We start from the raw sequence: 15,188 nt of genomic DNA on the forward strand, positions 1-15,188 counted from the left end.
TGAACTATGGGAGCACATTTAATTTGAGAATTCCATGGGTTCTCTCATAGCAAAAGAAGATAACTTACCTGATATTATAAATTGACGATCTGCATAAACAAAAAAAATTTTTTTAAGTACTTACCTCCACTGGCATATTTGAAACTGCCTTATATTCTTTGGGGTGGATGATGGATATTGTATAAGTTGCTTTTTTGTTGGGCTCATCAAAACAAGGGAAGGATTTTCTGGCATCTGTTGGTTCATGATCAGTGGCTGCTATGCTCCTTAGAAGCAAACACACAAACAGAATACATGTCACCTTTTCTGACAACCCCTGTGTTTCTAGTCTTATACAAAAAGTCAACTGTGTGATTACAATTGCGTATGATTATAACTACTATATAATTATACTGCATTTCTTAAAATGATCTTCTATCCAGAAAACAATCAAATAGTTGTCAAAGTCTTTTTGGATTTTTCAGGTTAACAAATAAATAAGTATCTGGAAACTGCTTCAGATTTTTTATACGCACCACTTGATATTTTGGTGCCATAACTAAAAATCTGTGAACTGTAGATAAGCAGAAATAAACCCAATTATGAGCTATCACTCTTTCCACCTGAAAGCCATCAAGTAACCAGTAGATAAACACAAAGCCAAACTCAAGGACTTGTTTCTAATTGTCTTTGTGAGAGGGAGCAGCTGTGCCCTGTCCCGGAGCAGAGGAGTATCTTCCAGAATCCCCAGCTCCTGTCCCTCATGACACATTCTTTCTTATTTATGTTGTACGAGGGACAGACTCCAATTTCATTTCCACGCAAACGCAGTGCTCTGAGTAATCTCCCAGGTGAAACAACCCTTGGCCAGGCTGAAAGCCTGCTTTGGAAAAGAGACAGCATTTTTTATATTGCTCTAACTAGGCCAATGCCTGTGTAAATTAAAATGTTAATTTAAATGTTTCCAACATTTCAAAGTGGAAGTAGTATTTCAAAACACCAAAATATATATATATATATATATATATATATATTTTACACATAGTTATATCACAGTAAGACATTGTATATTTGCTCATTAGAAGAGTAAGCAAAGTAAAAATTAGAAAAGAAAGGAGGAGTTTGCAGCAGCAAGCAAAGAAAGCAATGTTGACATGTTCATTAACAATTTGGGTAAGGACAGTATTTTGTCCTTCAGGTACATGAAAAAGAATACCAAGCTAAATCATTAGATCTTTCCTTCATCCAATATTTATTGAACCCTTTCCTGCCATACCCCTCCCCTGCCCCCACACCACACACACAAACACATTTGCCAGGGATTATTCTAGGGGCTGAGGGAATAACAAAGACTAAATAAACAAAAACTAAAATAAACAGAGTGATGAAAGATATGTGGAAAATAAAACAGGGGAAGTGACAGAGAAGAACCTAGGAAAAATTGTGAGCACCATTAGGTAAAATAGTCAGGGGCAATCTCTTGGAGTAGGTAATGGTTTGCTGAGATCTGAATGATGAGAAAAAGCCAGACAGAGTAAGTGTAAGAAAAGTGTATTCTAGCAGAGGGAACAGCAAGGGCCCAGTTGCTAGAAAAGAACTTAATGTGGTTGAGGACCTGAAAGGTGTCCAGTGTGGCTGAAGTCCAGTGAACCAGAGGGACTGGGGCCAAAAAAGAGTTTGGCTGGTCAGCAGGGGCCATGGTAAGAGTCTGCATTTCATTTTGGTTCAAAGATGTATTATATACATTAATGGATCTAAGAAATAATATGCCATAGGTCAACACCCTTCTACAAGAAATTAAAATATTTTTTAATTTATTAAAAAAACTCTCTAGATATAAAAGTTACTTGCTCAAAGCTCAGCTAAGAAACCTCATCTGTAAAAATTAAAACCCGAAAAGTGGCTGTCTTTTTGAGACAATTGACTGAGGGAGAGAACTTGCTGGGATGATTGAAAAAAATCTATCTTATAAGGGACATGAGTGACAAAGATGTATGCATTTGTCAAAATTCATTGAATTGTGCCCATTAGGTTTGTGTGTGGTTAAACAAACAAATATATATAAATTTTACCGAAAAATAATTGTAAATGAGCAGTAAGTTCTAGCAAATAGTTGTATTTTGCGGTAGTATAGTTAGCAATTCAGAAACAACCTTTTCTGTATTCTAGGCTTCAGCAAATGAAAAAAAAAATGAGGATAATGGAAGGCAGGCTTCTCACTGTTGGGGAAGAGAGTTACAGATCTGTAAAGGAGAAAGACTAGAATGTATCCTTGATATTGAACTGTAATTGTGGGTTTGGTGTAAATTCAACGATTTTTTGTGTAGATGTAAGTAGATGGCTATAAAAATCCAAACTGAGACATATATTTCTGAATTCTGTGTGCCGAACAGAACTAGGAGCACTGACAAGCTTGGAGCAAATGAGCACAGCTAGTTCCCAGATGATGATTTCTAAACACCACCCCCCACTCAAAGGAACCAGCCTCCTTAGAGAAATCGCCAGTTCCAGTGAGGAGTCAGGAAAAGTCCAAGATGATCCCGGAACATCTTGCTTTGCCCCAAAGTAAGGAAGTTCTCAAAGGATCATGGGAACAAGTCAAAGGACACAGAAGCCCGCTTGAGTGGACTACCACTGGTCAAATCTGGGGAATTAGAATGTCAAAGTAAATAATGAAATTATAACCCACTGACTAAAATAAGAATCCACGAATCCTTATTCTGATATATATATGGGGGGAGGGGAAGCTGGTTTTTTTTACAGTAGATTGCCTATTAATGATTTTAGGAGGAATGACGGCTTTAGAAAAATCATCAGTGGATACCAAAACAAGGGGGAGACAGTTTGGTGAAGAAAGGGGTATTTGAGTGGTTTCAAAGAATCTCTCTGAAAATTACTTACAACTGTAACTTTACAGTGGGGAAACTGTCGGGCACCACCTTAAGCAAGTGATCAAGGACCGCATCGCAAATCACCGGACAAACAAACATAATCTGTCTCCTGATAGGATTTCCTGAGAGGGACATGGCACCGCTTCTGTGAAATTCCTGACAAAAACTGCTTGACTTGCATTTTTAAATCATGAGGAGAGTCAGATAAACTGAAGTTGAGGAACCTTCTCAAAATAATTGGCCTGTACTCTTCAAAAATATCAAGGTTATGAAAGACAGAGAAAGCCAAAGGGACCGTTCCAGTGTGAAGGAATCTAAAAAAGGCATATGCAATGCATGAATCCTGACTGGATCCTGGACTGAGAAAAAATAGCTCAGAAGGGCATTTTTGGGTTAATTGATGAAATTTGATTATGACTATGGATTAGATAATTATATGGTATCAATGTTAAATTTTCTGATTTTGATAACTGCACTGGGCTAATGGTGGAGAATGTCCCTGTACTTAAGAAACATATACTGAATATAAAGATGTAAAGGGAAATAATGTGTCAAATACTGTAAGAGAGAGAGACAGAGACAGAGGCAGGGGGTTGGAGGGGAAATAGGACAAAATGTTAACAATTGGTGAATCTGAGTAAAATGTTTCTAGGACTTCTTTGTACTATTTTTGTAATTTTTCTGTAAGTTTGAAATTCTGTCAAGATAACTTATCCAAAAAAGCCTCAAGAATTTATTCTTCTGTAGAGTCATTACTGATTAGTTTTTGTGATGGTAGCAGCTTAGTCAGCTGAAGTTTCTAACACTGTGCAGACTGTAGAGAATTGCAAACACATCAGGATATAAAGAAACCTGCCCACTTTCCCAGGGTACTAAGGTTTTACAATAAGCTCCACCAAGCTCCAGCCCCATGTTTAGTCAGCTGCCTTTTCTTCTGAATTCTTCTGGCTTCTGATTTCTTCCAGAGGCAGAAGAAAGGGAAAAATCACTCTCTGCAAGAATGTTTCAGCTTAGTCACACTTCAGAAATAAGCCAGCTAACTAATTTGGGAATAGGAGTGTGTGTGTGTGTGTGTGTGTGTGTGTGTGTTTGTATGCTTGCTCACGCACGAGAGAGGGAGAGAGAGAGGGTAGGGGGTCAGGGTGAGGAGGAAGTGGGATTCCGCTTTTCAAAGCAATAGCCATTGGTAGGTTTCCAAATGATCTGTTTCAGTCTCTGCTCTGTGCTAAAGTTCATACCCTCAAGTACCCAACAGAGAGAACTTTCAGTCGTTCCTCACCTTCTCTCTTTAAAAGAGGTTGTGCTTGATTATACACGAAAGTTGCCTCCCTAAATTAGAGTATCTCGGAACCTGCCTTTGCAGATGGAACAGAACGGTGTTGGTGATGTCTCTGTGTCATGTGTTTGGTTCATCTCAGGGGTCCTGTCAGTGAACATTAATCTCACCAAGTCCATCTCAATTATAGTGTTTGATGTAGGTAAAGTGATGTAGATAAAGTTGCATTCAACAACCAGAATGGCTACCAAATATGTATTGTTTTATTTTTTAAGAGTGCAGAGCCAATGTGATTTCAGGGGGGAAAACCCTCTTCTTTTTTCTTTTTTCTTTTTTTTAAGATTTTATTCATTTATCTGAGAGTGCACGAGGGGGCGGCAAAGAGGCAGTGGCAGAAACAGATTCCCCACTGAGCAGGGAGCATAATGTGGGGCTCCATCCTGGGACCCCCGAGATCATGACCTGAGCCAAGATCATGACCTGAGCCGAAATCAAGAGTTGGATGCTTAACTGACTCTTAACTTCTAAGAATAAAAATTCCTAGATTCCAAGCCTACTTCAGCCCTTTAAAGTGTGATCTTAAAAAAAAAAAAAAAAAAAAAATGAAGGGTGATCTTGTGCCAGTCACAAAACATACTAATTCTTAGAGTCCTGATCTATCAAACCTGGTTACCAAAGTACATCTGGACTTTTCACAGGGTTATGTGGGGGTGAAGAAGGGGTAGATCACACGGAGTAATATATTTGAAATTCCCTTCACATTTACATGATAGGATTAGGATACACCTCATCTATTTTCTTTAACTCCAGAAGGCTAACTATGCTTTCTGTGAATGCACTTTCCACAATGAACAGACTTCAAAATTCATCCATTGGGGCGCCTGGGTGGCTCAGTCGTTAAGCGTCTGCCTTCGGCTCAGGTCCTGATCCCAGGGTCCTGGGATTGGGTCCCGCATCGGGCTCCCTGCTCAGCGGGGAGTCTGCTTCTCCCTCTCCCGCTCCCCCTGCTTGTGTTCTCTCTCTCGCTGTGTCTCTCTCTGTCAAATAAATAAATAAAATCTTTAAAAAAAATTCATCCATTAAACAGGAGTATCTATACTGGAACAAAAGTACTCAGTGCATAAATACTATAGGCAATATAACGATATCTTTCAATAGTAACTTGTGATTTTTTCTCATGAACTCCCGTAGAACTCAAAAGCCCCTACTTCTCTATGCTAAATTTCATCCAAAGTTACTGAAGTTTCCCAAATATTTGCAAATTTTTTTTTATTTTTTTAAAAGATTTTATTCATTTACTTGACAGAGAGAAACACAGTGAGAGAGGGAACACAAGCAGGGGGAGTGGGAGAGGGAGAAGCAGGCTTCCCGCGGAGCAGGGAGCCCAATGCAGGGCTCGATCCGTCATGACCTGAGCCAAAGGCAGACGCTTAAATGACTGAACCACGCAGGCGCCCCGTATTTGCAAATTTTAAAACAAGGTATATAAGATGCAAAACAACTTTAGATCGTAACTTCTTTGGGGAGGTTTTACTTGGTGATTGAAACTTCCTTTTAGAATCAGCTGCGTTGTGCTGCAAATTAATGGAAAAAAACCTGGCTGAGAGCACAGTACGTTCAGGAGTGACTCCTGAGCATGTCCTGAATAATTAGAATCCCAGGCAAATGTGCTGAGCTAAACCATTTTTCCATAGGGGCCTCTCTATGTCATGTTAATAAGTCACTTACTAGACCCGGCACATTAAAAATACAATTCTGTGCAGTTTATAAATTTACAAAAGGGAAGAAATCCTTGTACATCAGTTCAAGGTGACTTTAGAGAAAGCTGGAGAAAGAGGAGGTGAGGATGCAAGTCACAGACCAGTTCACTCTGAATCAACTTTAAAAAGAATTACTTGATTACCTCATAAATCATCTGGCACACTGTTTCCAAAGAAGACTCTTGGGTTATGTTCAGCAATTTAGTAACTTAACCAGCTAAATAAAGGGCAAGGTCAGGGTGAAAACCTTAAACAAAGGCCATCTGATGCAGGGGAGGCAGCCACAATTGCTAAGAGTCTATGCAGACTAAGTAGAGGGTTCCAGAATTAAGTAGGGGAGCTGATTAGTACAAGACAACCCATCTAGATTATTCAGACTCCAACGTATTTTTTTAAAGATTTATTTGAGAGAGAGAGAGAAAGCATGTGCGTGTGAGCACGGGGGAGGGACAGAGGCAGAGGGAGAAGCAGGCTCCCCACCGAGCCAGGAGCCCAACGCGCTGCAGGGCTCCATCCCAGGACCCTGAGATCATGACCTGAGCCCAAATCAAGAGTCGGACGCTTAACCAACTGAGCCACCCAGGCACCCCCCAGACTCCAGCATATTTTTACGGTGGTTTGAATGAACCAGTTAATTATTTAAATTTCTTTTCCAGTTGCTTTTTTTCTATGTAGAAGCCATTCAAGGTCAAGTAAAGTTTCCTGTTGTTTCCCTGCTTCCAAAATAAAAGAAATTACCAGGCCTCCTGCAACAAGTAACAAGACCAAAAAAAAAAGTCTATTCTTTATTGATAATGGGTACACTGATAACTCAACATATCAGTCTGAGAATATAATGAATAAACTGACATACAACTAAAATTTCAAGACCAAATGCACAAATGAGTATACATATCCCTGCATGTTAGAATTTACCACACACAGATTTAACTAAGATCATCTCACTGCTTTCTCTCCTGCCATGTTTCCACTTAACTCCTAATCTTTCTCAGGAGACCTAACCTTGTGCTTCAGACTTATTTATCCAAATGCTTACTGGACATGTCTTCCTGGATGCCTCACAGGCAACTGACAACAAACTCATGACCTTCCCTCCTAAACTTGGTTCTTCTCTTCTATTTCCAGTATTAGGTAAATGTGTGAGCTATCAGATCTGATAACTGGGGCATTCTCTATCCATAACAAACTCACCCCTTTCCCACAGTCAGTCAGTCTGCAGATCCTGACCATGTTACCGTATCCTATTTTCTCCATTGTGTCTTCTTCTGTCTGCCCTGGAATCACTGTCCTATCAGATCCCCATCTTCTCTTTTCTGGGATCACTGCAATATCTCCCAGATACCCACACATGGATTTAGCTCTCTTCTTCACCATCCACCTGAATAGTCACCAGTTAATATTTCCTACATGCCTGCCATTAGCTATACTTTCTTTCTTTTCCCTGACAGACTTCCCAGAGTTATCTCTAGCTAGCCTCTTCATAGAAACCTCTCCTACAAACTAATTTCTTATCCTCACTCTGTTTTTCTGACTTAGTACCTTTCCTTTTTACTTGTTTTTAGGTTCTTACTTGCCTTTGCCTTTTGCAATCCCACCATTATATCAGAATTCAGCTTCAATCCTAGCAATGCTGTAAACACCAAGAAAACCCAAACTAGAAACCATCTGTCCCTCTTGTAAATTCTTATAATTCCTGTTAATTCCAATGATTCTCAGTCCCTAAAATATGAAGACTGCATTCCCAAGTCCAAAAAAAAAAAAAAAGATTTTATCAATTCCTCTTCCATTCAATGAGATGGGGAGAAAAGGAACCAAGGAAAAATGTCCATCCTGACTGAGCGGGAAGATAGAGATGTTATTGGTGGAAATTGGACTCTTTAATGGGAAAAGGGCTGGGGCTCTGCAGCACATCCCAGCATGTACCAGAGGACATTGGTCGTGTGAGAGCCTATGTGAAAATGTTTCTATATACCCATTCAGCAATATTTAAGTACTCACGGTGTACTCTTGTTCACTAGCTAGTGAACAAGAGAGGGACAGCCCAACTCCCAGCTGCAGAAGATTCTGCAGCCTCATACCGATGGGAAACTGCATACTCCAGAGATTCATGGCAGTCTCTAGAGGTTCATAGTGGATGTTATTATATAAAAGTGTCTCAGAAGAGATTTAAAAAAAAAAGAAGAAGAAGAAAAACATCATTTTTGTATTTAGGATTATTGTCCAAACTAATTTGGCCACAGAATCCCTCCCCTGCTTTTTTTCTGACAATGGCTATTAATATCCTATGCAACTGGAATTCTGTGGAGCAGCAAGTTGGGAAATGCTGTGTAAAGGTAGTTCAAACGCTGAGAAGGAAATGCTGGCCATTGGAGAGAAGAAAATAGTATACACTTTGGAGATGTGAGTAGAGGGGAACTCTGGGAAGAGAGCAACTGGCAATGCTACATAACACAGTGGCAGTGTGGAGGGTAGTGGTGGTGTGGGCAGAAAAACACTCCAAAGCTCTCAATCCTTTTAAAAGTGGCTTCTTCTGATCAGAAGGAACAGACCAGAGTAGGAAAAGCAACCTCTAAACTCAAACTTTCTTCTCCTAAGCCTCACTACAACTCTGTCCCCAGCAAGATGATATGGCTATCATTGCCAGGGAGCCCTAAACTGGCTCTACCTGCTTGTCCAACTCTCCTCTTGCCTCTGAAGTTTGAGGGAAAGAAGCCCAGAGAGTTGACTCCTCTCTGTGAAGTTCAAGTTCAAGTCCTGGTTGTATTTGCAGAAATCAAGTAATTTTACTTGATTTACTACTATTGAGCACGCTCAAATTTAGTTTGCATTGTGGTTGCAATGATAATATCCCAATGGTAATATGCAACTGCTAATACTCCATCCTGGAGTTAAATTTTACAATAGGACAGAAGAGTCAGAAAATATAATTTGACTGCATGCTTAAAAATATATTGCTTGATAGCATTTTAAATTGTATCAGCATCAAATATTACACAGCGCACTGTATAATATGAAAGAATAGTGCTGCTCACAGTGGAACTCACTCCTGCATCCTTATGTGGGCGCTGTGGATGAGAACCTCCCATAGGCCTACATTGTCAAAATGTTACTTACAGGCTTGAAAAAAAAAACAAGAACCACGGACTCTCCTTATATGCTTGAAATATTTCATAACAAGAAAAACAAAAAGTGTTCCATTTAACCTAAATGAGGTTACTGAGTATGTGCAGAACTGTTCCAGAACCACGTATACAGGGCCGAACTAGCAGCATCCTGGGTAACGTAAGAGCCTCAACCGCTACCAAGGAGACCAGACGAGCTCAGCGTTACCAGTCCTCCATGAGAACCCACCTGAGCCTGCCTCTCTCACCAGTCTTGCTGTAACTTGGTATTTGCTGGCCAACCATTACGACAGCCAAGTTTCAGGATATGAGCTCTCAAGTATATATTTTATGGTAAAATTTATTGGTACAGTAAGATAATCCAGAGTCAAATGAATAATATATATTTTAGTATATGATGCTTTTGTAATCTTATAGAGTCCATAAAGAAATTTACTAGTGGAATCTTGTTCCATATTTTTTGGCCTTCCTGTAGTGGATAGAATTTTTGTAATATTTTGGTGGCTTTCCTCAGATGCAGTTTCTACTGTTTTCTCAACCCAAGAAACAATTTTAAAGTCTTAACAATAATCACTTGAAAGTTTTGACTTGTTTTCGATTCAACTAGTGAATTTTCAGAATTTCTTGAAGGTGGATATTCCTCCAAATATTATGCCTTTCCTTCCCAAATTGGGAACACTTTAAAAACTCATTTAATCCTTAGTGAAGCTCAGAGAAATAGGCACTTTTATTCATTATCTGTGGACCTGTAATTTGAGATGTATTTTTGAAAGTCAGTTTGGAGACACACACAGGTGCATGCATATGTTATATATATATGTACATGTGTGTGTGCATACACACATACATATGCGTCCATACATATACAGTTGGGGTCAGCTTCCTACGAAATTTCCTATAGAATTATTATAAAATGTTATGTGTGTCATGCATATTTTTATTAGGAGTTTTTTATATTATATTTTTATAGGTGTTTATAAAAAAGGTAAAAGGGTAGGAGAAACTTAATGCCCAAATTTAATGGAAAAGCAGAATAAGGTACATTATATTCATATAATAGACTATCATGTATCCATGAAGTCATCTACCAAACCATGTTAAAGTTTTGATACATTCTAAAAACAGGTTACACAATACAATGTACAACATAATGCCGTCTTTATCTGTATTCAGGAAAAATCCTGGAAGAATGCCTAGATATTAATAATGACTATACTTCAGTGATAAAATTTTCTCTGTTTTCCAAGTTTTCTGGAGTGAATGTGTGTTATTTATGAAGTAAACAAAATAAAGGTGACAAGTTTCTTGATATATTTGTACTCCTTGACCCAGCAATTCTACTTCATTGAATATATCCTAACATAAGGAAATAAACAGATATATACCTAAAGGCTTATTACAACTATGTTCTTTTCTGACGCTTTTATTATAACAAATACTGAAAGCAATTTAAATATCCAGTATTAGGAAACAGGTCTTAAAAACATAACGGTGCATTCATGCACAGCCTTTTAAAATCAGATTCTTGAAAATATGGAAGAATGAGAGGAAGTGCGGGCGCCTGGGTGGCTCAGTTGGTTAAGCGACTGCCTTCGGCTCAGGTCATGATCCTGGAGTCCCGGGATCGAGTCCCGCATCGGGCTCCCCGCTCAGTGGGGAGTCTGCTTCTCCCTCTGGCCCTCTTCCCTCTCGTGCTCTCTATCTCTCATTCTCTCTCTCTCTCTCTCAAATAAATAAATAAAATCTTAAAAAAAAAAAAGAATGAGAGGAAGTGCTTACATGAAGTCAAAAAGGTGTATAGATAGATACATAGACATTATATAATTACAATTTGATTGCCTAAAAAAATATTCGTTAACATGTAACCAAAGTTAGCACTGGATGTGAAGTTTCTCTTCATAGTTTCTTCTGATTTTCCTTCTTTATAATTTTCCATGCTTTCATTATTTTTAATTTTTATAAACAGAAAAAATATGTCAACAATAAAGAAGATTGTTTTATTGCTAGTGATAGTAAGATACAGTATATGAGCATGTTCCCTTCAAATATTTTTTCAAACTATCACTTCTATTCAATTTATTAGTGTGTCCCACAGTAATATAGGGATACTTAAACATTTCATTTTAGTCCCTGGGTCTCTCTGACAAACAATAGGAAGAATTTTGACCAAAAGCTTTACTTTGCTCTGTAAGATGCTTAAAACAACATAGGAAAGGGCTATTCAGTGGGCTGGCCCCAGACTCATATTTCTGAACTGTGACACTAAGGTTTCTTAATGATTTGCCTGTCAAGAATCCACAAAAGCAAAGGTCAAAGCACTTTCAACTTCACTGATACCCTCAGTATATAGCCTTCCTTCCTGATGCAAGGCCTACACCCACAGAGTGAAGTTTGTTTTTTTTTAATTCATTGAGAGAGTTTATGCCCTTAACATAGTTCTAGTAATAGCATCTGATTGATTGTCAAGGCAAGTAACCATCTTTGCTAAACTCAGAAATGCAAAAATACATATACTAGTTACTTGATATATCTTTATATCCTTAATTACTTAATATATCATTTATGTTGCAAAAAACCATTGCCTATTGAGTGATGGACAATAAGCCCAAAGAGTTATCCATATGCCGCCACTAATGTGTGAACTCAATGAGTATTTATTAAAAGCTTAAGTGTGAAACATGGTTCTGGCCATACAAGATAAAGACAGACAGACTCCTGCCTTCCTTCCTAGATAAAGACGCAAAGACAATTCTGTGGATTTTACATACCCTTCAACATCTCTTCTCCAATAAAACACTCAAAATTATAATTGACATTTACTGACTTCCACTTAAATTTAGTGTAATATATATTTAAAAGTTCACTTTTAAATCATTGTCATATAGCCCAAAACCGTGGCCATGAAATTTACCAAACACATGTATTTTTTAAAAAATCTGGAGGTTGTTTCTGTAAGCAGTTTCTGCATTCGGACAGGATGTGGTACATTATAATTTTTCCTGTTGAAATTAGAGACTTACACTGATTCTTTGGACTCCAGGAAGCTCACTTTGTACTTTCAAGTTTTCTGATAGGCTTGGAAAATACCACAGGGCAAGAGTTTTTGTTTCTCAGGTGAACAGGCAGAATTGAAACCAAGTTTAGATAACAGACCAACAAAACAATTAAAAGGGGATAAGTAAAAAGGAAAGGGAAAGAAGTGGAAAGCAAATATGTGAGCTGAGGGTAAATAAAGCAAAAATGAATATTTACTTGATTTGTCCGTTCTCCTCATACGTCGTTCTGTAAAATCCCACGAGCGAGCCGTTCAGCCAGCCGGCGAAGTTCATGGTCAGGAGGTAGGCACCCTCGCCACTGCTGGGTGCAAGCTCTTTTTCCGCTTCCATCACCACATACTCCTGCTTTTTGTACTCAAAGCACCGCCTGACTTGCACCTGCTCCCCGGAGGACCTCTTCAGCTCGGGGAGCTGGGTGATCTTGGTCTCCCGCAGGTGCAGCCACAGGTACCGGGTGGGCGCGCTCACGTTGATGGAGATGGTCACGCTGCCTGTGTATGTGTCCTCCTCCAGCAGGGGCTTCACCTCCAAGTCATAGTGCACTGGGTTGATGAAGTCCGGCAGCCTGAAGTTTTTCCAGTCTCCACTTTCGTCTTCGCTGGCAGGGCAGACCCCCTGGTCCTCCGGAGAAGGAACTTGGGAAGGGACCGGAGCTGGGCCCTGCCCGGCGTCCCCGGTGGGGCTGCTGGACCTGGTCAAGCCCACGGAAAGTCCTACTATCAATCCTACCCCCACCACCACCGCACAGATGATGGCCACATGTTTCGTTTTAATGCAGTACCTCTTAGCGTCCTCTCCCTCCGCAAAGTTCATTTTTGTTTCCAAAGGCAAATATTACACATAAAAGGATGGTAAATTCAACTAACTCACGAACTCACGTCAGCCGACTTCCTTTTCAAATTGGGAGGAATTCCCTGGCCTGGCAGCCTGTTTTCCTTTTGCCCACACCCCTCTCTGGCTCCCTGCGTGTCTCCTCTCCGCTCCCGTTCCCCACCAGCCGCTCGAGGCTGGACGCGGAAAGGAAAGGGTGGGAGAAGGGCTCCAGAGGGGAGGCTGAGCTGGAGGAAGAGGACTGACGAGAACACTGCCACTGCTCCCGTTATAAACCACGCATCCCTACCCCGCCCCTCCTGCTCCGCAGTGAGTTAAGTTAGCTTATCAGAGAGCCGGAGGACGAGCCTTTGCCCAAGTCCTGTCAGCAGCTTTCGGGGAGAGAGCGTTCCTTCCAGGAGAGAAGTGTGCTTGCCATAGGAAAACTCAACCTTTGCCACTGGGTCTACGGCTTCTTCCTGTTGTGCTCGCAACCTCTCTCTCTTAACCACAGGGCTTCTTGGATTTCAGCTGTTTCCTCCGGTAGCTCGCCAAAGAAGCTAAGTGTTTTCTTTTCGGTCCCCGCCCCCCTCATATTACATAAACACTCAGACTCTGCCTTTACCAAAGTCAGACCCTGGACTGGGATGTGCAAAGGGATTCATAAACTCAAGGACCACTTAGGTACTCAGTAAATAATCGTTGAACTGCTGGACTAGCAAAACACAGCCAAGTGACTCTGAATCCGTTCAGTAAACGCCAGATGGGAGAAGAGAACGTGAAATGAGCCAAAGCGGTCCTGGAGCTGAAGAGCATAAAAAGACAAAAAAAAAAAAAAAAAAAAAGAGGCAGAAACGGAAAGGACTGAAAGGGCAGAACGACAAGGAAGATAAACTCTTTAGGTTAGATAACTAAACTGGGGTCACTAAACACATCTCTGCAATGGCCTCCCAGTGAGATCGGCTTCCTTAGACTTTGATGTGTAGATCGTGTTTGCAGCAGATTCCAGATGTGAAAGCTGGCCTTTTGGGAAATCCATTATCTGTGTAAATCGGCTGCCTCTGAATGACAAGGGCAAGATGGAAATCAGCAGCGACCTGAATGTTTATGAGGAGCTAAGGTGTAGACCCCCAAGCCATCTCTAACAGTAACGATTCAATAATAATGATCAGAAATCTGAGAGCTTTCTATGTGCCAGGCACTATGCTAAGTACATTATAGAAGTTATTACTTGAGTCTTCCCAACAACTCTACAAGGTTGGTACTATTTTGATGCCCATCTTAGAGTTGGGAAGACTGACATTTACAGAGGGTAAGGCACTTGAACAAGGTCACACAATCAGCAAATAGCAGAATTGGAGTTTGTACCCAAGTTGTCTGAGTCCAAAGTCCATATATCTAACAACACCGCCTCCATTATCTGCAGAGGAGAAATATTGAAGGGTTAAGTAGTTATGATAAACTTCATCAATATTTCATAAGGTACAAAGTATTAGTAGATATACCTGCAGAGCAGGCAATGCTGGGTTAGCTAAAATTAAGAATGTTCTTTTACTACCATCCATTCTTTCAGAGCCTCCAGATGGTAACATATATTGTGAATCTCCAGAAGAGGATAGACTCTTGAATAATTTCTACACTGAGTTGATGAGAGAACATTTTTGATGAGGTAACTTCCGTGGGACTTCAGAAATGCCACTTTAAAGTGTTCCAAATTACCAACTAAACAAACGGGGGGAGGGGTAACGATTTTAAAAGCAAAAGAGTCCATTTTGTTCTGTACATTTCCATTGTTCTCTCAGAAAATAGTAGTAAGAAAAATAGAATTGAAGGGAGGTGGGATATACTTTTCTCAATGATAGGTTCATCTTGTATCTGTTAATTTCACATTCTGAAGCAATCTTAGACTTTTCAAATCATAACGTTTAATTTTGGCAAATCAAATTCCTGAGTTTGAGCCCTCAAGAAAGCCCCTTTTTTATTGGAAAGATCTCCTGACATTTCACTAAATGAAAGGGAAAATGTGGATCATATTTATCTCAGTATACTGACTAAAATGAAAAATACTTGGAAGAATGTATATAAAATTGTGTTAAACCAGAAGCATTTCTTAAAAAAATCTCAGCTGAGACAAACACACCTGAAACTCTTAAATTGAACCACATCTAGAAAGACAGGATTGTTACTACCAGGCCCTACGCTTGTAGTTAGACTGAACAAAGTAGCTAATAGACCTCTGGGGTAGCGTGCACTCCAGGGGGATTAAGAATGGTCGACTGCCATAAAAGATCTCC

The 15,188-nt window shown here is 39.9% G+C and overlaps 1 protein-coding gene across 1 annotated transcript in view; it reads right to left on the bottom strand.

The window, feature by feature from the left end:
* ENPEP (glutamyl aminopeptidase) overlaps positions 1–12,897 on the bottom strand; it is an 82,266-nt gene extending 69,369 nt beyond the window's left edge. Inside the window, exons 1-2 of the mRNA XM_028121320.2 lie at positions 12,281–12,897; positions 125–266 (exon numbers count right to left, since the gene is read on the bottom strand). Coding sequence (XP_027977121.1) covers positions 125–266; positions 12,281–12,897 — 759 coding nt within the window. The remainder of the gene's footprint in view (positions 1–124; positions 267–12,280) is intronic.
* Between the last annotated feature and the right edge of the window lie 2,291 nt (positions 12,898–15,188).

Source organism: Eumetopias jubatus, unplaced genomic scaffold (genome assembly GCF_037043125.1).
Source record: "Eumetopias jubatus isolate StellerSeaLion01/CBP00866 unplaced genomic scaffold, mEumJub1_p1.0 scaffold_2, whole genome shotgun sequence".
NCBI lineage: Eukaryota > Metazoa > Chordata > Mammalia > Carnivora > Otariidae > Eumetopias > Eumetopias jubatus.